General features: G+C 36.5%; 1 protein-coding gene across 1 annotated transcript in view; it reads right to left on the reverse strand.

Moving 5' to 3' along the window:
• The window catches only part of RP1 (RP1 axonemal microtubule associated), a 204,109-nt gene that overhangs the window by 71,929 nt on the left and 109,203 nt on the right, over positions 1 to 22,977 (reverse strand). Inside the window, exons 29-34 of the mRNA XM_088065349.1 lie at positions 15,369 to 15,523; positions 14,593 to 14,671; positions 11,871 to 11,952; positions 9,729 to 9,784; positions 9,546 to 9,578; positions 3,523 to 3,692 (exon numbers count right to left, since the gene is read on the reverse strand). Of these exons, the coding sequence (XP_087921475.1) occupies positions 3,523 to 3,692; positions 9,546 to 9,578; positions 9,729 to 9,784; positions 11,871 to 11,952; positions 14,593 to 14,671; positions 15,369 to 15,523 (575 nt within the window). The remainder of the gene's footprint in view (positions 1 to 3,522; positions 3,693 to 9,545; positions 9,579 to 9,728; positions 9,785 to 11,870; positions 11,953 to 14,592; positions 14,672 to 15,368; positions 15,524 to 22,977) is intronic.

Raw genomic sequence — 22,977 nt, forward strand, 5'->3', positions numbered from 1 at the left:
TTTTCACTTGCACTTGTGTCCAGTATTAGCATTTTTGTTCAGATCCATCATTGTACCCAGTGCTGCCATTACAACATTCTTGTAATCCTTTCCTGACCAATTTAGTACAAGCAGTTTTCTTTTGGAATATGATATTCTATCTTTGATCCCAAAATTGTCTGTTCCCTCCACCAATGTCTATTGATGCAACACGAACTTTGAAGCAGATACAGACATATAATCCATCACAAAGTATATATCCAGTGAATATCCTGGTTTTAAATTTGGTTGAATATTTGCAAGAGGGTACTTTACCTCATCCATTATTATAATTTCCTAATTATTTTTTTCACATTTATTTCTTCTGAATAGTTTTCTCTAATATTCAGAACTTGAAATCTTAGCTGAGTTGGTGTGATTTGTCACATACTAAACACAATATGTTTTCCATTACATGACTTAAGGAGCATGGCTCTTAAAATTAGGAGGAGCCACTGGGCTTCTGAAGATCTCAGAGACAGGTAACTGATAAAGATGATTAGAGAATTTCATAACATTTTAAATCTTTTCCTCTCTAACTCACGCAGGTGTCTCTTCTCAAAGACATCATGCTTAGGGTAATTAAAGCCTTGCAAATTTTACTTTTTGGGTGCATATTTAAATGTAATTAAGTTTCATACTTTTCCCTGTTAAAACAAAAGAAAGAAAAACCCAAGCAAATCACACCCACCCACCAACCCCATAAATTGTTCTAGTTAATAGGGTTTCATCAAAGCATCCTAAAATTCAACTGGACAGCCATCTGTCATATATTCCAGAAATCCTTCTGCTTATTGTTTGGAGCATCATCTCATAGTGGAAATCACATGGATTATTGTATGATGTGATTTGAAACTTTCTGTCACCTTCTTGATTATTAGCACAAATACATCCAGAATTTATTATGTATTTACCAACAGTCCTACTTGAAGAGCGCCATGGCTCATTTTGTACTAACTGTGCTAGTGTTTTGGACAATAGTTTTGGGCATCCTAATCTCACACTCTGTCCCATGTATTTTATGATTCTCTGGAGAACAAAATGTGAACAATGCACTTGGACTTTCCAAAGGCATACTCTGACAAACTTACTCCACTAGCAACTAAGAAACAAAGAAAACTTTGAGAAAGATCTATATACTTTTCAAATCTATTCATTCTGTGTGAGTCCAGTGATTGATTTCAACCATCACCAGACTATAAAAAAAAAACACCTCTTCACTCGTTTCTTGCCATGCTGCCTTCAGCCCTACAACTCCTGTCAGATTTCATAACATTGACACATTCAACTATTTTCCAATTTTTTTTTTAGGACTAAGGTGTTCTAATTCACTCTTATTTAAGCAGCCCAACTACCATACTACACATTCATGAGACTACTGAAACCCACCTGTACCTAAGAGCATGCTGCTATTTTCTCTCTTTTAATTTATTCTTTATGCTTGCTATGTGCAATTAAACTACACCTGTTCTTTCATAAGAGTCAATTGGACGTATTTTGGATGGAATAATCATTCTGAATATGATACACATCTGTGCATATACTTGTGTGAGAACACCTGGAAAATCAGGAATTTACACGCCTTTCCATCCAGTGTGCAATAAATATATCTCTGAGATCAAAATTAAGCTTACTGTTTAAAAACTATGTGAGCTGCCTATAGCACATAACCTGTTCTCTTTACTGCTGTGTATTGTTAAGGATGTTTGTCTGGGACCAGGGTCTTTGGGGGAAGTTAAAAGTTCATTTATTCCTGCTTGTTGGAAAGCTGAAATCACAGCTTGTCCTCGTTGTGATATCACATTCATGCCTCCAGCCAGCTGCTACAGTGAGAAAACATAAGCAAAGTTTCTGCATTCTTCTTCACAGTCTAAGCAAGAACAAAGAAAGGGAAAGCAAAAAGAAACTGGGTTTATTGGCTCAAGCACCTAAAGAGGCCATGAGGGTGTTTGTGGAGATACCTGTGAATGCCCAAATGCCCCTTTATACCGGAGCTGCTATTCTGTCAGCTGCACTGTGAGCGATGCAGCAGAGAGATAAAATGTCATGCACAGTAAATAGAGCTCAAATAGTACTAACTTCTCCATACAAAGCAATAAAAACAAGGACAAAAATAGCTGTGGGGAAAATACAGGCACTAACCCAAAGTCTATCCAAAGTATGAGCAAGCATTCAGAAAGCTGCTGGTGTGGAAGGATACAATGGATAATGTACTGTGTACCAAGGATAGTAGACTATGAGGGACAACCATAACTGACACAGAGAAATACTAATTTTTCCTAGTGTGATACCCAATCATTGAAATTAGGCAGCCTTAACAAGGAATACGTGCCATTTGGGAAATTACCAGCACATTTGATGTAGCAAAGGTCTGCTTTATGCAATGATGCTTGCCAAAATTCAGTCAGCTGGTGCTGCTGCTCCATAGATAGATTCTGCCTCTACTGACCTCTCTATTTATGATCATGGCATAGGATAGGAAGCTTGTTTTTTTGCTCAGTGTGTTTCCTATATGTTTTCTGATAAGCAGCTGCTTCCTTGTCTTTAAGAAATGGCATTTATCTTTTCATTTACTCCCCATAAAGTTCCTAAATTGCTTTAGCTTGTTATTTAAACTAAAAATTCAGCCTGGATCAGGCCATTACAATGAAGCTTTGACATAATTTTCTAAATGTAGTTTAGCCATTGTTTTCAGAGCGTTTATTGCAGCCATTGAAAAGTCTTTCTGAGCTGTATAAAACTGCCTTGAATTGCAAGCTATTTCTCCCATCTTGCTGGCTAGAAGCTGTACTTCATGCCAATCAACAGAATTTGCAATGACTTAGCCTAGAAAGCCAGGACAGAATTTGAAGATTTAAAAGATGCCTCAGATGAATCCTTTCAAAGCAGTAGCATGTGTGTCAGGTGTACAGGCGGTCAGGACTGTGTTAGGGTTGATTTTAATACTGGCCATATATAAGCTATTTTTTCAGAGTTCACCAGACTTTGATATGCATGAATGCATTCTCCAGTGATTTGTGATTATCCAGAAAAATCCTCTGCCTGCTGGCCTGAGAGACACAATGATCCTGCGGAGAGTGGATACTGCTTTACAAAGATGGAAATGAAGGAAAGAAAAACCCACTTATGTCCCCTGGGAATGCTGCCCAATCCTTCATCTTCTGCATTCACAAATAATTGTATATTGCCTTCTGTATGAACTTCAACTCAGGAATCTTTAGGGAATTAGAAAAAATGCAGGATGAACTGGTGAATGGAAATTACACAGAAGAGTCCATGGAGGTGGATGTAGCAGAACAGGACTAGCAGTAGAGATGACCCAAGACCTACATTTTCTTTGAAAATAATTATATTATTTTTTACCAGACAAATCAACTGTGTATATATATATAATGCTGGTTATGTATACACACACACACACACAAAAACATATATATCTATATATATCTCCTAGAGGGCAATGTCATGAGGAGTACTTTGTAGTACTGTATATTTCTGACTTACGATGAATTCATCAGTTGCTCTGGGGAGAAAACACACATGTCCTGGAGTTTGTGGAGAAAGAAGAAGCTCATCACTTTTGCCCCCTGATCCATAAATCACAAGGGTCCTTTTACACTCCTGTGGCTCTGGGGAATCTCCATCTGTTTTAACCTGCACTCTCCACCATTGTGCTAAAACAGGAAAAACACTTTTAGCATCAATCTATGAATTAAACATTTTTAAGATCAATGGTAGAGAGAAATGGATGCTTTTGTTACTACCACAATGAAGAATCATGGATTACCATTTTACATCCCATTTACTATAAATAAATAAATAATAATTAATAAAAAAATCTCTTGAAGATAAGTATAGCTCAGACTTGATAAACACAAGACAATTGTTGAAGTGGGTATGAAAACAGAAATTAACACCTAGGAAGCAGAAAAGAGACACTTTTGCTAGAGGTATTTTTTGCATTCTCTGTAACAATTACTTTAATTACAGTAATTATTTTAATAAATTTCAGTTCTTAGAATGCTCTTATGTAACATGAAAAGAATATTAACATTTTGAAAGACTTGTATGTGATATATTTGCAAGACCTGTTGGCTAATACGTAACTAGCAATGAAATTTTAACTTTATTTTCTCAGATTTTTCTGACTTTGTCATGTCCATTCCGCTCATTTGTCAGATCAGATCACTCATTAGGGTTGAATAACAAATTCAGGAAATTTTGAAGAGATGTTTGCACTGACCTCACCTCATGGATTTGGCCTTCTTGAGGTTTTTTTTTCGTAAGTCACCTGTACTCATAACAGTGTTAGAAGTCCAATATGCAACTGGGAAGCTGTTCCAGGTGTGGGAAAAATACAGTGTCTTAGATGGACAGTATAGTTTAGGAAGCTACTTAATTGCTTGAAGGTAAATCAACCTCTGAATTCAAAGGAATTATTTGTTGAAAAGACTCTTCTTGCATTGCAAGAGGAACTTAACATTGGAAGCAAATTAAAAGCTTTTTGTTTAGACTGTGGCCAATACTGTGATAATACAATAATTTGCTAATGGGGCAGTTATAAAGAGAATTATTTTGTGATTGTGTGTAAGCCTATAATGTAGTTTGCTGATAAAATGAATTTTAGAATAATTTCATTCAGAAATAAATCAGATTTTTCTTACAGAACCGTGTGGTTTTTTCCTACCTTCTGTTTTTCTCTGCCTGTGTAAAGATGGAGACTGGATGAAAACCTAATCTGGTTTCCTTGATTTTATAATTTTACTTTTTTTTTCCTTATTGTTTTTTAGCTAATCCTGTTTTTCTTCTTGTTATAGAACCTGTTTCTGCCTTGCATCTGACTGTTCCCTAACTCTTTCTGGGCTCAGCTAGAAAACAGCAGGCAAATAATCATCTCACAGCCAGTCTTCTGAGTAACACACTAGCTGAAATGATCCTTCCATCTGAACTCTTATTTTAAGGTCATTTCCAGCAATGAGTCAGACGTAGTGTGTGCAAGATCCACACTTTGCCTAATGAGGAATTTTTGCTGTTTGATATATGTGCCAGCTTTGAATTTTATCTCCTTGTGCCAGGTTGGCATGTGGTACTCTTCAGGGTGTCACACTTGGTGAAGTCAAGCATTGTTTGAGCCTTTGCTGTTCCTGAGCACTCCAAGGGTTTATGAGGAGCTTCAAATTTTTACAAAGACTCCCAACATAGCCCTGAATCTCTTATCCTGTCCAACCATGCACTGTTTTGAAGGGTGTCCCAGGAACACAGGAGAGAGGAAATTAAGATAATTTCGCAGTTCTGCATTTCCCAAGTGGAGGTTTTTTTTTTCTCTTTGTAATATCCCTCTGCTCCAGGAGAGAGTAAACTCTAAGTTAAGAGAAATCCCAGATGCATAACTGCCTGTTCCCTTCTCAAAGAAGCAGCATGTTCAGAGAAGGTATTTCAGGCAAGGTGATTTATTTTAACTAATATCCATGATTGTGTTTTTAATTATTATTGCAGTAGGAAAGCTAAGACACCAGTTGGGTTTTCCAGGGAATAAATCAGTGGTTACAGATTTAAGGCCTCTTAGTGTCTGTGATTCTTTATTCTCCTACACTTACTTTTAATGCTTCTACAATTCGGTAAGTGAACTAACACATTTTCTCTCAGTTCAAAAAATTCATTTAAGCTGCTCACGCCAGAAGAATCAAAAAAATCCTTTGTCTAATATTCTATTCACTTAGACATCTACTTGGCAAGGATGAGACAGAAGACAGATGCCAAGTATTTATTGTGTTCAATGATTTCTATATCTCTTCAGGAGTAAAGTTGTGTAAATGAGATAACTGGGCTTCAATAGGTCATTTTCTGTGTTTCATATGTGTGGCCACATTAAAAAAGACTTTTCCCCTGATATCACTGACCTGTGTTAACTTCCTTTCAGACTGATTAGTATGTTGATGGGTTGCTGTACTTTTACAGCTAATGTGTAAAGCTAGAGCCATTTACTTTGAGACATCAATGTGGGAAGCATTAAAATTAATAGTAGGAAAAAAACCCAGAAATCTGTGGGAAAAAAAGTGCTAGAATTCTCTCTTTTCTGTAATGATATAACCAAGAATCTGTTTCACATTATGGAGATTTACACAGAGATGTGTTAAGATTTGAGATAATTTCTTGACTTTCAAAAATTAAATAGGATCAGTCGTAACAATTTTCTGCCAGAAATTCTTTTAGCCACTAGTCTGGAACCTAAAAGTTCCTTTGATAAAACTGTGAAAATCAAACCTCCAATGACTTCTGTACATAAAAATATGGGCATGGCAAAACCGGAAGTCAACATTTCATAATGTAATTCAGAAAGCTGAAAAATGAAGGTTTATTTTCTGGTTTCTTTAAAATATGAGCCATTTATATATTTTTTTAGAATTTCCAATGCTGTTTTTGCAGTACACTATTTCAGGGTTTTTTTCACTCTGGTGTTTTTTGGTCTTAAGACCTAGAATGCCATTCACACTTTGCAAGACGTGGGAGTTGGTTGCTTATTTCCTAAAGATTGTAGAAATTTGTGTTGCCTTGAGGTAGAGCAGTCAGTCTGCTTAATTCTTTTTCTTAGGGATTTCCGCCTCCATCTGGCAATGGAAACACACTGTTGTTGCTTTTTAGAAGTAGGTCCATTCCCTTTTAAATTTAGGAATCTTGTGATTATTCTTAGTCTATTATCAAGTACTTGCAAGGTAGGGAATCATTTCAAAACAAAATTAGTCACGGCAGAATTTGCTGAATATTTTCTCTTTTCATATGAATTTTGTATATGCCTTAATACCAAAAACCTTGCACAAGAGTAGAAGAGCCAACTGAAAAATGTCTATTAACCAAACTCTGCTACCGAACCACGCTTTATTTACCACCCACAAAACCCCAAGACACCCTGCAGGCATCACATTACAGGAAGCCAGCTCCTTTTAGCTGACTGCAGTGAAGATATCATTGGAACATACTGTGTCTTGTCTCCTTGCTCTGAGAGAAAAGACTTTCCTATGTGCTATTACGATACCTTGTCTATTTTGAGGCAGAAAAGGAAAATAAATGGAGAAAACAGAAAGAAAAAGTAAAATATCCCTACCGTGTAAGAAACTTTTAGAAAGTAACATAAAGTCCCATTCGAATCAACTTCAAATCTGTCAAATCAACTTCATTTGAGAGCTGAGAACACCTATCTGCCTTCTCCACCAGGACAATACACTTTTTCTATTTATCTTACATCAAATATACGAGGAGAAATCACAGGCATACAAATAAATTTATTCCTATGCCTGATTTGACAGAGCCTTTCAGTAATGTACAAATGTGCAAAGGTTACTGAGAAAACTTGATATGGGCAGACTGCATTTTGGCAGAACCCAATACCAGCAGAAGCAGTGACAGGGATCTGGGATTTGTGCTTCATTAGAGCTGGCATAATGCCAGCCTGGCTGAAAAAGCACAAAGAAGCCTCAAGTAACCTACCTAGAAATTATGGTTTTCGCTTTGTCTAGGTGGTTGAACGTGTTTCTATCCACATCTAAAGTGAATGAGATTTCTGACCTTCAGAATGACTTATAAAATACCTTGTTCTGTAACCAGTGCTTTAGACCTGACCTAAGCACATTGATCTTACCCTGAAAATCAGCAAACACTGAATTATGCCAATCAGCTTTTTATGACTTTCTCTGAAGCTCATTTGCAGAGCTCATACAGAATATGACCACATGAGTGCCTAAAACAAGACTCCCTAACATCAGAACTTCCACTTGCCTCTTACTCAGCAAATATATGTTACATGGAAAGTTTTCACCTCCACTCTGAAGGGGACTGCTTATCACTATTCCACCATGTAAAATCTTCACTGCTACAGGTGCTGGGAGAATCTAAGGGAATTATTTTTTCTCCCAGGACTCTGAATCTCATTCTCTTACCAGCTCTGACATTGGCACTGAGTCATGATAGAATGACACAGAACTGACTACAGGATATCTTTCCAAACCCCTGTGGTTGTTACCCTCCTACAAAGCTCAGTCATGCAAGGTCTATGAGATCACTGATATGGCAACACAAATTAGACTGTGAAAAATCAGTCCATCATCATCTTTTTCACATAAGGCATAAAAGTCCAATCTCTAACCTATCTCAGTTCCTCACTGGAATGGCTAAAACAAGGATGGCTGAAGAGCAGCTCAAGCTAAGCTAACATAGCTAACTGACAGATAACTTCCTAAAAATGTTCTTCTCTTTTATAACCTCTTTTTTCAGAAGCTCTGATCTCAGCAATCTCTGAGTCCTCCTGGACATCTTGACAGCGTGACATTTCAGAAGCTGGTTAAGAATAAGCCGCTCCTTTCTCCTCATAATCAATATATTGAGTCTGATCACTCTTGACGCTCACAGGCAATGAACAGCCAGTTCATCTGTGCCTGCTTACTATAACATAATGAAGAATGAAACTGTGATGGAAAAAATTTTGAATTGGTTGTAAAATATAGTCTATTTTCTGAACATAAGGTAAAACAGATATTATGACTGTGTCTCAGAACTGTGCACTTAGCAGAATGCAGAATCCAATTCCAAGTCACTCGTGAAAATTAACTTTCTCTGTGAGAAAGTCTTTATTTACCTGAGTTCATCATTCCCCTCTTGTCAAAGTTATGTTTTTGTGGAATAATAAAGCTGTTGGCTAAACTGTTTGAATGCAAATTATTCAGTTTTCACTGAAACTGGAACTAGATTGAGAGACTAAGACTCATTCTACAGAAAGTGAGTCACTGTTTTAAGAAACAAATGGAAGCACTACTTTTTTTAGTTTAGTTGCTCCCGTAAAATTCCGAGACACAGTTGCACAGAATAGCCATTTACAGTTAAATTTTCATAAAAAGTACGTGTGTCACTCTGTTTCTATTTTCTGGTCAGGAAGAAACATGGAGATGGCAACTAGTGCATTACAGGGATGAGACTGTCTTTGTAGATATGAAAAGAGAAAGCTGGGTGGGGAGTTATTTATTCATGTCCTTTTATTAATCCAAGCAGATTTAGCCAACTGAATGCACATACTACATTTAGTTTCACTGGAGGATTTGGAGTTTAAGTTTGCATTATTTCTGTCTACTTTGGAATTTTGACCTGAAAATGTTTCCACTGACACTTCACAACACATTTTTCAACTTGCTGATGTTTGCTAGGGGACCTATCCCCAAGTATTAAATGACAGTGACATTGGGATAAACAAAACAACACGTGAATCTCTTCTCAGAGGAATACCTGGTTGATTTTAGGACAGAATAGTAGCAATAGGAAGAAAACCAGAAATGGTTTATGTTTTTTTTCAATTGTTTATAAAGGTGTAGTCCTTCCTGGAGACTACTGCCAGCCAATTTTTCATTTTCTCTCACAGTTGATATACAACAAAACAGACATACAAATGAGGTCACTTGCTCATGAATTTCTTGCAATACAGATTTAAATTCAAACAGCAAAAACTATGGTATAGAAACCAATGGCTGGAAAACAACTCTTACCTTTAAGGGATGTCCTCATTGGACTGCCATCCTCTAAAATATGAACAGGAAAAATAATTGTGAGTTAGCTTCATTGTCACTTTTAACTTAAGTTATGGTCTTATCTGGAAGGGTTCTTCAGTAATAACTAGGCATTAAGTATATACTATAGTGCTAACAAATTTTCTTTAATAAAATACTTACTATTGGCAGTTAGCTCCCTCTCTGTTTTCCCATCATCTTGATATTCATCTAACCATCTTTCATTGCAAAAACAAAAAATAATAAGATTAATAAAAATTATTAGAATAGTACATATATAATCTGACCATTACCTTTTGTCTCCAACAGTATTTTTTATCAAATGTTATCACCTTTTATAAAATTACACCTTGAAACTACTTCCAAGATCAAATTTTCTTCTTCAGCACAGTTGGCCTTATTCATATAAGAATTTGGCTCAATTTGCTCCAGGCAAAGAGGAATTTTCATGGTATGAAGTGTGGTAGTACTACATGGAGTGCATTATATGAAATACTAATTATTTATTGGTTCAGAGACTCAACTCAGTACATATGAGTACATGTGAGGGAGTTGTAAAACCTGCAGCGGTTAGTTATAGTCATTGTTCTCAAAATTATATATAAAACTTGCAGGTCTGGAAGTTTCTAAAACTTTGACAGATCTCCAGCAACAAACTTCTGTTCTTTTCTTCTATAGTGATGAATTTAAGGAGCTTTTCTGCAATATAATTTCACTGCAAACATACATTCATACTCCTTCAGTTGAACCCCCTTGTTCACATAATATTTTTCAATCTTCAACAACCTCACTCATTTAAAAATAAATAAATACGTGTACACTATCAGCTTCTATTCTATTGACTCCATGTTGATGATGTAGTTGTTTAAACCCAAGGATCCATAACACATTTCATTTCTTGTATGTAACAAAACTCTATGAATAAATCTCGTATGCATGAAGTCTAAACTCCACTGTATTTCAACTCTTGTTGCAATAAATAGCTCAATTAACTTTTGAGACCTATCTCCTCCTTCCATCCTAAGAAACAAAAGATCACTAGCAGTTTCCAAAAGTAGAAAGCAATTTTTGACAAAAACTGAACACAGGATTAGAGATGCAGCCCCACCAGTGCCGTGTACAGGGGGCAATCACTGCCTTTGTCCTGCTGGCCTCACTATTGCTGATCCAAGCCAGGTTGCTGTTGGGTTTCTTGACCACCTGTGTACACACTGGCTCGTGTTCAGCTGGCTGTTGACCTGCACTTCCAGATCCTTTTCCACCAGACAGCTCTTCAGCCACTCATCCCCAAGTCTGCAGCACTGCATGGGGTTGTTGTGACTCAAGTGCCTCTTCCTTCAGTACCCATGCCTGGATCACATCCAGCCCAATAGACTTGGATGTGTCTAAGTGCTGCAGCAGGCCTCTGACTATTTCTGCTTGGATTGTGGGGTTCTTTCTGCTCCCCACTTCTTTCTTCTAGCTCAGGAGGCTGGCTATGAGGAGAACTGGTATTACTGTTGAAGACTGAGGGGAAGAAGGCATCAAGTGTGTCAGCCTTTCCTTCATCCAGTGGGTATCTTCCCTATTCTACTGCAACACCAAATATGTCAGAAGGTTCTCTTCCATGGGCTCCAGGAACCTCCTAAACTCCTTTTCCTCTGCTGTACTGTATTTCTAATCCCTCCTGAGGACAACAGCTGGCAATTGTGAGACTTCTTCCAGCTGCTCATAGTACATTCTGTCTGCCTCATCCTCCTGGTTGGCTGGTCTGTAACAGACCTAGACCCTTCTACCATGACACTGGCCTTGCTGGCCTTCCCCCCATTTCTTAGCCATAAACATCCAATTCTGTCATCTCCATCACCAAGCCCTAGACAACCAAGAAATTCCCTGACATACAGGGCTACCCCACCTCCTCTTCTTCCTTGCCTCTCCCTGCTGAAGAGTTTATAGTCATCCAAGGCAGATCCCATCATGTTTCCATGATGGCAGCTATGTCATTTCAGTACAAAAAGATTGAGAACTGAAAGCTTATTTATTTTCACATGGTTTCTGTATAATTTAGATTTTAAAAAATATCAACACACCTTTCCTCTTATACAACATTTGATTTGGTGCTTCTCTGCATCAGGCTATGACTCCCTTCCATGCCAATATAGGAACATTTTTTCCTTGTCTTCGGCTGTAAAATTTTGCATCACTTGTATGTTGAAAACTCTGGGGCTTGCTCAAACATCTAGGTTGTGTGCACATATCTGCCCTAAAATTTTTTCATTACATTGCTGGCAGGTAACAAATTCCTTTTCTCCATGAATGACATACCTATTACAAGGAAATACAACCTCCTGAGCTTCCTCTCCTTCTTTATATTTGATGACAATCTTATCCAGGAACCATCCACTGCCTGTGTTGAAATGACAAAAGTTTATCATGTGAAATCATACTCTTTTTTTAAATAAATTTTAAGAAAAAGAGCCCAGATTATCTTTTTCTAGAAGAAACACAGATCATATTAAGACAGATCTCATCTAAATAAATAAGGTATGTTAACAGAATGAAAGCCTTATTATTTTTTTTTCTTTCATAAGAGATGCAATTCTTCTCTGCTTTACCCTGTTTTAATTTAAGAGGGGTGTTTTTTTTCTCTCAGAGACAAATACATGCATACATCTCTGAACTGTCAACACCATTCACATCCCAGCCTACATCTTTTGTTTCCCTGTAATCAGGCACAAGGATGTTGGGACAAATCTGCTTATGTCAATAATCAAGATTTGTGTGAAAGCTAGAAATTTTGGTCCTCTGTGAGAGAACCTCTTGTTGCTTATATAAAAATATTAATTAACAATTTTTTAAAACTTATGCTCTCATGTGCAAATGGAGTGGGGCTGCAGCCTTGGAGAGGTTTTGTATGCTTTAGTGGCAGTAACTGGCAAAACTGGGGATCCAAGGTTCCAGAGTCAGCAACCAGAAAGTCTGACTGCCTAAGGCCAGCTACTGGATGTTTTATACATGCATCCTGTACATATTTTTTGTATTTGACACTGATGGACTGTTCTGATCAGCTGCAGAGGGTAACAGGGAAAGGCCACTTGTACTGTTTGTGTACATGCTGAGTTCTGTCTGTGCTGGTCTGCACGGACAGCTATGTGCACACATGTGTTTTATAAATGTGTTTGTGTGTGTGTCTACTGGGAACACACACTCAGTCTTGCTACTGTGGGACCAGCAGGCACGGGGCTGTGCAGTCTCACTTCTGCTGGGCTACTGAGTTCATCTTTTCTCTAACTGCAGAAACCACTGGCTCATCCATGCTTTTATATCACTTCCAATGACCATCCTAGTGACTGGTCTGGTTGTCCTGTGATGCCCTTCTCAAATATCCTGTTCTCACTGTACCTGCACCACTCACAACTTGTCATATTGCTTACAAGGTTTTGCCTGATTCACCACTACCTGTTGGCACATTGCAGCAAAACAGCATGTGGGATGTTTTGATCAGAAGCAAACAATCATCCTATTTATCTTTATGCTTTGCCTCCTTGGCTGCATATGAGTCTGGAAGTCCCTAGAAGGCAGCACACAGGAAGGGCATTCCCAGGCATTGCATGGAGCAAACCCTGTTCTCTAAGACAAAAGTCTTACTTTCCTCATTCACCCTCCTTCCTCCCTCTCAACCCCCAAGAGGTTGAGTCCCTCCTGAGACACCATCCTTCTCCAGTTCTCAACCCCTCAGTCACCTCAGGCAAGGCTTATGTGGGACCAGCTTTGGACACAGCTCGAAAGGTGTCTGTGAGATCTGACTGTGCTGAGTACATTGAACAGCCTTTTGAATTACTAAGGCTTACATTTTGTTACAGATAGAATTTAATCCATTGTCCCCTTTAGATAGTCCTTCAAACCCACAGATTTGAACTGCAATGTCAAAAAACATCTTGAGATAGCTGAACTGCGTTACAGATTTGTAATGCTGATCCTGATGATCTGTGCTGCCTATTAAAGGAGATGTGAGGGAAGAGAGCGTGCAGTGGGGAATAGAGGACAGGTGGGCTCCACCACAGAGCCTTTTGTGTTATGACTTGGGTTACTACAATGTGAAACTCTCAGGTGTGCAATCATCCATATTGCTGAAGGCAGCAAACTGTATGGAACTACAGCTACAGGAAACAAGATTACACACCATTCCAAGGCTGCACTATTCTGGCTGTCTCTGTAACAGCCACAAGCCTGCTCAGAGCCTTAGGCAGTACAGACAGCAAGATGGGCATTGCTTGGGGCCATTTCAGAACAGAGTAGGGTAAACAGGCTTTTATAATCTGTCATCAGTGGAGCACTGAACTGCTTAAAAATCTTTCTCTTTACTTAGCTTCTTCCTAGATATTTATCAATTAATTAAGCATATTTGCAGTATTTATCTCTTTGGTGCTTTTAAATGTTTGCTTTCTCTTCATTTACATCATTCCAGGGAGACGCACACTTCTTCGAGGGCCTGTACCCAAAACCCATCTCATCAGCAAATTCTTTCTTTTTTCCTGAAAAATCTACAAATGAATGCAATGTCACTCACTGGAACAGCTCCACATTGACTTTCACAGACCAAATATATAATCAAATCTTCTACAATTGCCCAAAGCAGCAAGGACATTGTGTTATAGCTACTCAAATTTTGTCAGGTAGCAAATCAGCTGCTGAATATCTTTAATTCTTTCCTGGATAGTTGTCACTGTTTGTCTAGTGAAAGATTGTCTTACCAGTGTGAGTCACACTTTTGAGAGTTTTCTGCATGCAAATAAATAGTGCTTTCTGATAAATAATCATGAAAACAAAGAGTGGATTAATAGTATATGACATTAAACTCATGTAATTTTTTTCTGTCCATTACCACAGTTTTTCATCATGCCATCACAGTGATCAACCTGCAGGAAGACTTTTTATCACTGCAAGACCTTCTGTCACATTTTCTGTGAAGTATGCAACATAAACAAGTGCATTGGGTTTAAAAAGAACTTGAAAACAGACTGGTCTCTAGGAAATTAATTCCTACCTGGACCAGCTCCATCATGGCTAATCAGAACTTTCTCCAAGTCTCCCAGTGACACAGCCTTTATGCAGAAAATATCCATCTGTGGAACCATACAAGGAAAATGAAAAAAGTCTTAAACATAGCTATTGCTTTGACTCTAAGAGTATATAAAAGCTTTTTTTTTTTTTTTCTTCTTTTTCCTTTTTTTTTTTTTCCCCAAAATGAATGTAGTTGGTTTGTAGTCATCCTGGCCAAACAGTAAGGATCCTTTAAAACTTTTCAAAGTGAATAATTGAAAATTACTTGAAAAATTTTTTTTCAAAATGCAAAAATTGAAAAACTTGAAAATTACTCCACAGAGACAGTACTGATACCTTTGGCATGACACAATGATCAGTTTCAATTATTTGATTATGTCTATGTTGTATTTTCTAGCCCTATGTGTCTCACCAATACTGGAAAACATGCTTAGGAATACAGATTTAGAACTTGATTCTGAAATTCCTGATGTGATCTCTTCAGGACAACAAAAATGCTATTGCTACCATTTTATCTATGTGTGCCATACAAAATAACCAAAATACCAACATTCTAATATCTAAAGCTCACATTAAATGACTGATCAAGCAGACAAAAATTATCATTTTGATTAATTTATGTAAGCAATTTTGTATAAGGAAAATAGTCAATGCTTGAATAAACCTTGTAAATAAAAAGATATTTACATTTCTTGATGAAACAGTTTGCTAGACGTAATTTATCCTTATTTGTCAGAAGTAACATTGTTTTTACTTCACCTGTCCATGTCGAAACTTAACATTATTATTCTTAGATCTATGGAGCTTCCTTTTGCCAGCATCTCCTCTTGTCCCAATGAGGTTGATATAAACGTTGGAATCTGTTTCAGCACCAAGTTTAGCCCCTGTGTATACATGGACCTCATACACCAACACTACAAGAAGAAAAAACTCGAGATTATCTTTGCAGCTTGTACAAGCTTGAGTCTAAAGTTTCCTCATCAAAATTTTGCCAGAAAACTCTACCGATTTTCAAGTTTACAAGTAGCAGCAGCTATCCATGAATTTGTCACTGATAGTGACAATAATTCTCTTCAAAAGATATGAAAATTAATTCTCTTAAAAAATATGAAAACATTAAGCTTAAGAAAACCACATTATGCTGAGCAATATTATGTATTACTAGTTCACAAACTCTTTCTTTGCAATTTATCTGAAGACCACCAAACTATATCGAGTCATCATCTGAAATAAGAGCTACATTTCACTGCCAAAGTATTTTCAGCCTCCAGATTTATGCAAAAATCATCTTGGTTGTTAGCCTTCATTTCATCTTAAAAGAGGAATAACAACCACAGATCCAAGGGGTTTTAGGTGTTTACCCCACATACAAAGGTGTTCAAGCGGATGAACACCTATAAAAAATGAAGAGTCATCTTGCTTTCAAAGATTTCTACATCTGTCACTAGTGATGATAGCACTTCCAAAAACAGCTCTCAGTTGAAATACATTTACAACATTTTAATGCCTCTCCTTATAGTCTAGACCAAAGTCTTAAACAAGAAAAATATATTCATCTTCAAATAATTCTGCAATATAATTTAGAATTACTGTATTAAGATGTTCTATGCCACACTAATATAATTTTTATAACTATTACAATTTATTTTTAAAAAATTCTTTGCATTGATCATATACTGTTATGTTTCATTTCAACTTTTCTCTCTGTGACTTTAAAAAAAAAATAATTCCTGTTTACATTTTAATGGCAATTTTTCCATGCAGTGTTTCTATTCTAATCACAGCTGGCCATTTCTGCCGCTATGTGGTAGATCACAGGGAAGATTACTGTTTCATTTACATGTAATCTTAACAGTTCTTGGGAGTGAAGAAAAGTCATAGAAGTCCTAACAAGCATAATTAGTTCCTTTTAAGAAGGAACAAAGATGAAAACAGAACATGATAACAAAATTCTTGAAACTGAACAAAACTCTACAAAAACTAGTTAAAATACTGTTACCCTTAAACCACCAAATAGCTATTAGAATTAGAATAAATAAATTTCTTATTCACTGGTTCCCAAGTCAGCTTATAAAACTCAAACATCTTGTTGTCCACCTATTCCTGATTCCCAGAGAAGCTGAACAAGCATTAAAATAACACTGCCAGCACTTGAGGGAAAAAAATAGTCCCACATGTATTAAAAGAGATGAAAAATATTGATGGATAGACTCTAGGCTTAATCAAATTAGGATATTTCTGTCAATCTGTGTAAAATTACCTTAAAACACTGTGTCTCCAACACTTTATCACTATTACAACTGGGACTCTAAATAGAAGTGATTTTCCTTGACCAATTTTATTATTTTCTGTAATTCCAAGCACTCATTGCAGCTCTCACATCCATGCATTAATGTACCAACACTGCCCATGACACATAATTGATCTCAATAACACACACATATTTTCAAAATTTTGGCAGGTCCTTATAAAAATTAGTTTCAAGGTTTTTAGCATTAAAAAGTCATGCTAAAACAAATTGTAGCTATGAATAGCAAGTAGCAAAGATAAATTGACCTGATAATTAGCATAATTGAGATATATATCCAAATTACATTTTATATCAGAACTGCTAATATAATCATAGCTGGCCAAAGGGCAGAGGATGAGGGGTGGCAGCAAACTGTGACAGAACATGTGCAGCGAAGAAAAGAGCCACACTGATCATGAAGGGGGAAAATCTTTAGGAGTGTGGAAGGAGACAGGTTACATTTAAAGAAAAAAGATAAAAATTATAATAATCTGTGACCAAAAATTTTAATAACAGGGCTGTACTACCCATGAAGCAAGATGCTGCAGGTAGTAAAAGAAGGAACATATTGACATGAAATCTCCTCCACACTTTTACACTCTTACTTAGATTCTTAGTTTTTCAAATGCAAAATATCTGTGGGAGGAAAGGAAAGGGTATAGACTGTTTTTGTTATGAATGTTTACATATAAAGACTGGTATTTGTAATACTTACAACTACAAGCAATTTCCTTGATCAAAAATAAAAAAACCAGTAACTGTAAGCACAATATAAAGCATATTCAAGGCTTTTTTTTTTTTAAGAAACCACTTAACAATAAATGTTTACAAAGTCAAAATACCAACAAGTCCTTTCATGGAAGGACACACGAGAAGAGAACAAGAGGAAATTATAACACAACACAAAGATATTAAAAGATAAATAAATTACAGTGTGTTTTGTAGTGCTGTGCATCTCTGTCGTAACCAGAGAGACTATAATGATCTAATCATTAAATAGAGCTCTTTTTTTATTAGCATAAATAAATCAATCTGAAGTAGACAACATGCACATCTTGAAATGTAAAAACTGGAAAATATTTTCCATAGATTCTTTTATCTACACATCCCTCACCATCTGTAAAATGTTAGGTCTGACATTTATTTAAGCTACACAATCTGCATTATTTATACAGGAACCTTCTTAACAAAAAAGACCAGTTTGTGCTCTAAATTTTTCTACAAATATAGGCTACTACAATACCTGCTATTATATTAGGAAAGTAAAAGGAATGTTCATACCCCTTGAGTATATGTTACAATACATTTCATAGGAGTCACACAAAAAATGAAGAAAAATATTGTCCAAAACACACATGCCTAATCAGAACATGGTGAACATGGCCACTATGGTGAAACACCTGTACATTCAAACAAATATTCACGAAACAGATTGTGGACATTAAGCCTTTCCTGTGCAAATGGAAACCTAGGCACAGACCAGCCTGAGAGGATTTAAATTTTTCAGATTTTAACAAGCAGTTCCTTCAGATTGTAGAACTACAAAAGCTACAAAAGGTGCAAGTGCTAATGGCTCCTGAGCTAAAGATTGCTTAAAACTACGAACAAGAACAATGGTGCCACCCTGTAACAAATAAAATAAGGTGCACCAATTGTTTGATGGGACAATACAACCAAATCTGGAGAACAAACCTACCCACTGATTGTACTCCTGAGACAAAAAGATTCACCATATGTGAAATTTTTCCATTTGTAGTTTTCTGTATATTGTTCACAAAACACAGTTTGTTGTGTAGAGAGTAACGTAAATCTATCCTAAATAATGTGTTCACCCTCTGAGACTGTGGTTTCATTTTTTTGAGTAACCAACCTATTCTAAGGCCCCCACTGCAGGCCCATCTGCAAAGGAGACCTCCTTCACTGCAGGAAGAAAAAAACATCCCAAAACTCAGGAAATTAGAACTTTATAGCCTGATCCCTTATTCTGTAGTAGTAATTTCATTTTGCTTTATGCTGATGCAGTGAAACTACACAAGCTGTAAACTGGGGTGACAAAACATGCAGAGAGGTAAACCCATAGGGGAAAAAAAAACAAAGGAAAAAAAGTTGAAAATTATTTTATAAAGGCCAATCAACAGAAGTCAGCATTGAGAGAGACCTGAGAGACTCACATCTAGGCATCTGTCCAATGTGGAGCACATCAAAGTAATAGAAGAAATGTTTTGGAAAATAAAGTAACTTTGATAAAGGATATAAAAGGATTAATTAATACAGAATAGCAGGGGGAAAAAAATCTCAGCTAGCACTCAGTAAAATAGAAAATGACCTTTCAGAAAATAAGTGATTGAAATCTTTAAATTGCTCAAAGGGTAACCTTAGATAAGCTCTAGAAACCAAACAGAAAAATCTGCAACATGGATGCATGGATGAAACAGATGAAAAAGGGAACTAAAGTGCTTTCAGACAGAGGTGAGGAGTTTCTAAAAGGCATACTTTAAAGCAGTATAACTATGCTAAAAAATGACAGAACCAAATATATTAAAAAATACTGTAGAGTCATATGAGCAGTCAAGTGTACTAGTACCAAATTTCCAGTTGCACAGTCTATAAAAATGCTACCTCGAGATACTATCATGAGGTTTCAGGAGTTTTCTAAATCCCAACTCCAGCTTCTGGCATCTATTGATAACATAAGAAATTAACTACCTTGGACAAAAGAGAGAGAGAAAGGAAGTTTTCCCGGTTATGAAGAAGAGGTAACCTAAGGGAGTACTTAGGGCAATAAAACACAAGTTAGAGACCCATTTTTTCCAGATTTCCCATTCTGGGCACCTGAATCACAGTTTCCAATACAGAAAATTGATATATTCCTGAGCCTTTTCACCAATGACAAGAGATAGTTTGGTCCCAGTTTGCAGGAATAGTATATAATTATCAATTCCTTTTGAAGAAGTAATGTACAGAACTCAATGACTTATGACACTTGCCTTTGGAATATATAAACAATAAACAAACTTCTCCAGTTGCTTTGCATTAAAGACAAAGTTAATATTTTGATATGTTTTGGGAGAAGAAAACAAACCTAATAGAATTAAAGAATTTATTGTTGAGAATATAAAAATTAAAGTTTTCATGGCAGGAGCATTGGTCTCCTTCTGCTGACTTGGTGCAAACTGCTGTCTCGTTGTCAGCTCTTTTCAAAGTAATTCTACTAAAAGTACAGTCACTGAGAATTCTAGCTAGGAGAAAATGAATTGAAGATCCACAGGTGTCTGTGCCTAATGGCACTGGTTTGCTTACAGCACCACTGAATCCCCTGGCTGGCTCTACTTCTTTCTGGTGTGCAGCATGGAGTGGTTTCAAAGCAAAGACCTAGGTTCTTTTTGGATGAAACTACACCAGATAATACATTCCAGGAGCACAATGACAACAATCTTGACACAAACTGGCAATCAGCCTGTGGGAACACAGACTAGAGCAAGCCTGAAGTAACTTCCCTCAAGACTCCCACAAGGAGGACGTTGGACACTTAACTAAGCATTATTTTAGCATTGAGTGCTTCACTGAGCAAATCCACTCCCACCAGGCTGCCAGAGTAAACAGATAAACTGGCCAAAGAGCACAAAACCTGGAGAGATATTAAATGACACAAAACATTAGAATTATCCAACTGTTTCTTTTCAGTCCTCCCTTTATTCTGGCATACCAAGACCCCAGAATGTTATTGCACATCCTGTTGCCTTTTCTCCATAAGCAGTGCCCACTTGAATGAAATGGTCATTTTGGCTCAATCCATCAAACAGCAAGTTTGAATCTCTGATGTTAACACTTGGTGTTTACTACCTGGGTTTCACAGAGTGTGGTTGGCATTTTGCCGTGACAGAAGGGTAAAGATACAGGTTAGTGCAGTGTTAAGGCTAAAAGGGAACAAATCCTTAATGGCTGATACTGGTTAAGAGGGACTGTCTCCCTCAGAAGTGGTGCATATATTAATTTAGAAGACACAAATATAAAAACAATATCAGGTTAGGACATTTCAGTTAGATTTAACTCTAATCTCTAATAAATGCTATCTAATCTCCAATGGTATTATTTGGAGCAAGAGTCTAAAAAATATATATTCTTCATGACATGCAAGAAAATTATCATCTTTGAAAAAACACACTGGTTAATGAATCTTACAATAAGGAAGCTTGACTATTTATCTATGTAATTGGTGCCTTCTGAGTGATAAAACAGAGATAAAAATTTTGTAGAGATAATATTTGTGTTATTACTATTTGCTTTGGTCATCTTTTGCACTATTGCAGTCAGAGGCCACCTTCTAGTTTTTCTGTATTTGCCTGCACACTTCTCCTTCTCCACGTGGAAAAAAAGGCACTAAATCTTTGGAGCTGGAATTTTTTTCTTTTTTTTTTTTTTTTTTTTTTAGCATCTTGTCTTAAGATGTGAATTTATTTCCTTGATCTGTTAGTTTTTCCTTACCTTCCTCTCTGAACTTGCTTCTCTGCCATTTAACTTTCTCATCTTGGTAACACCTCTCAGTTTTCCTGACTATCCCTCAGCCACTTCAAAAAACTGACACCAATCTGGTCTCCTACTCCGAGTATTGACTTCAGTTCTTTCTCAATCTCTCCAAGTTTTTTTTATGATCAAAAGATCATAAAACTTGGTAGGTCTTGTGATCTACCACATAGCAGCAGAAATGGTCAGCTGTGATTAGGATAGAAACAGGTTGAAAGAAACCTCCAGGAATCTCATGGTTCAACAGAATGCTGAATTCAGGCACAACTTCAAAAACAGATCAGATGAAGTTTTTTAGATCTCCAAGGCTGGAAAAGTAAAAGAGAAGATGTAATAGGAAGAGAAAAAGGAGCCATTGACCCAGAATCCTTACAAATCTGGAAATCCTTACAAATGTGGAAAAAATAAGAAAAGGGAAGACAAAGGCAGACATGCATTGGAGGGACAAGAAACCTGAGTTAGGAAAGAAGTTGAGAGTAGTGAGATGGAGAGATTTAGAAAGAACTGAAATCAATACTTGGAGTAGGAGACCAGATTAGTGAGAGTATTTTCAAGTGGCTGAAGGACAGTCAGAAAAACTAAGTGGTGTTACCAAGGTGAGAAATTTGAATGGAAAAGAAGCAAGTTCAGAGAGGAAGGTAAAGAAAAGCTAACAGATTCAGGAAATAAATTCTCATCTTAAGATGAGCTGCTAGAAAAAAAAAAGAAAGCCAAGGCATCAAAAAACTCTTCTAAGGCTTTGGGTCCATATTGGTTGCATAGAAAATTTCAGCTGGGAAAAAGAATAAGGAAAAATTACCCTTTCTTCTAAGAGAGAAGTTGAGCAATGAGGTAAGTGCTTAAGATCAGCAATTAAAAGACCAACGCCTTCTGTGCTTAGTTTACATTTGTTCACTTTGTTTAAAGTTTCCAGCACATGACTTTTATACTTATGCAAATCTAGTATCACCAGAAGATAACAGATTAAACTGAAAGTACAGAATACAAACTCCTAAATCATATCAAGTTTTCAGCAAGTAATTAGCAGTGTGTAGTTTCTTCTGCTGGGGAAAGTGACTTGATGTGGTTTGTTCAGTCCTTGTAAGCAATTAGCTTCTAAATGGGAAATGAAAATGGATAGTGTTTAATTTGGTTGTTCTTTAGAAAATAAATAGGAAATCCTTTGGACTCCTTGCTGAGTTTGTATTGATGTTCAATTTAAATGTTCCTAAAATCAATAACTAATTAGTAAAACTTCAAGTTTTGGGAAATTTCCAAGTTATTTTGGAAACGTGTCTTTTCTTACATACTTGAAACATATTTTAATAAAGATCCTCTTCCTTTAAACACAAGGAAATATGCAGTAATACAATGATTAAAGACTAAATAAACATGCCATTTTAAAGATATTTCCAGCATTTGATAGAACTGGCTTGATTTTTTATATACAAATATATAAATAGAGTGCACTGACCAGAATATTAATAGTTTCCTATGAATAGGTTTTTCAGACTGCATAATGCAGATTTGAATTATTGATGTTGAATTGATTGTTCATACAACTTAATTGGCTTC

The sequence above is a fragment of the Pseudopodoces humilis genome, chromosome 1, assembly GCF_049639895.1.
Source record: "Pseudopodoces humilis isolate 2021_Gansu_Grassland_sample_001 chromosome 1, ASM4963989v1, whole genome shotgun sequence".
NCBI lineage: Eukaryota > Metazoa > Chordata > Aves > Passeriformes > Paridae > Pseudopodoces > Pseudopodoces humilis.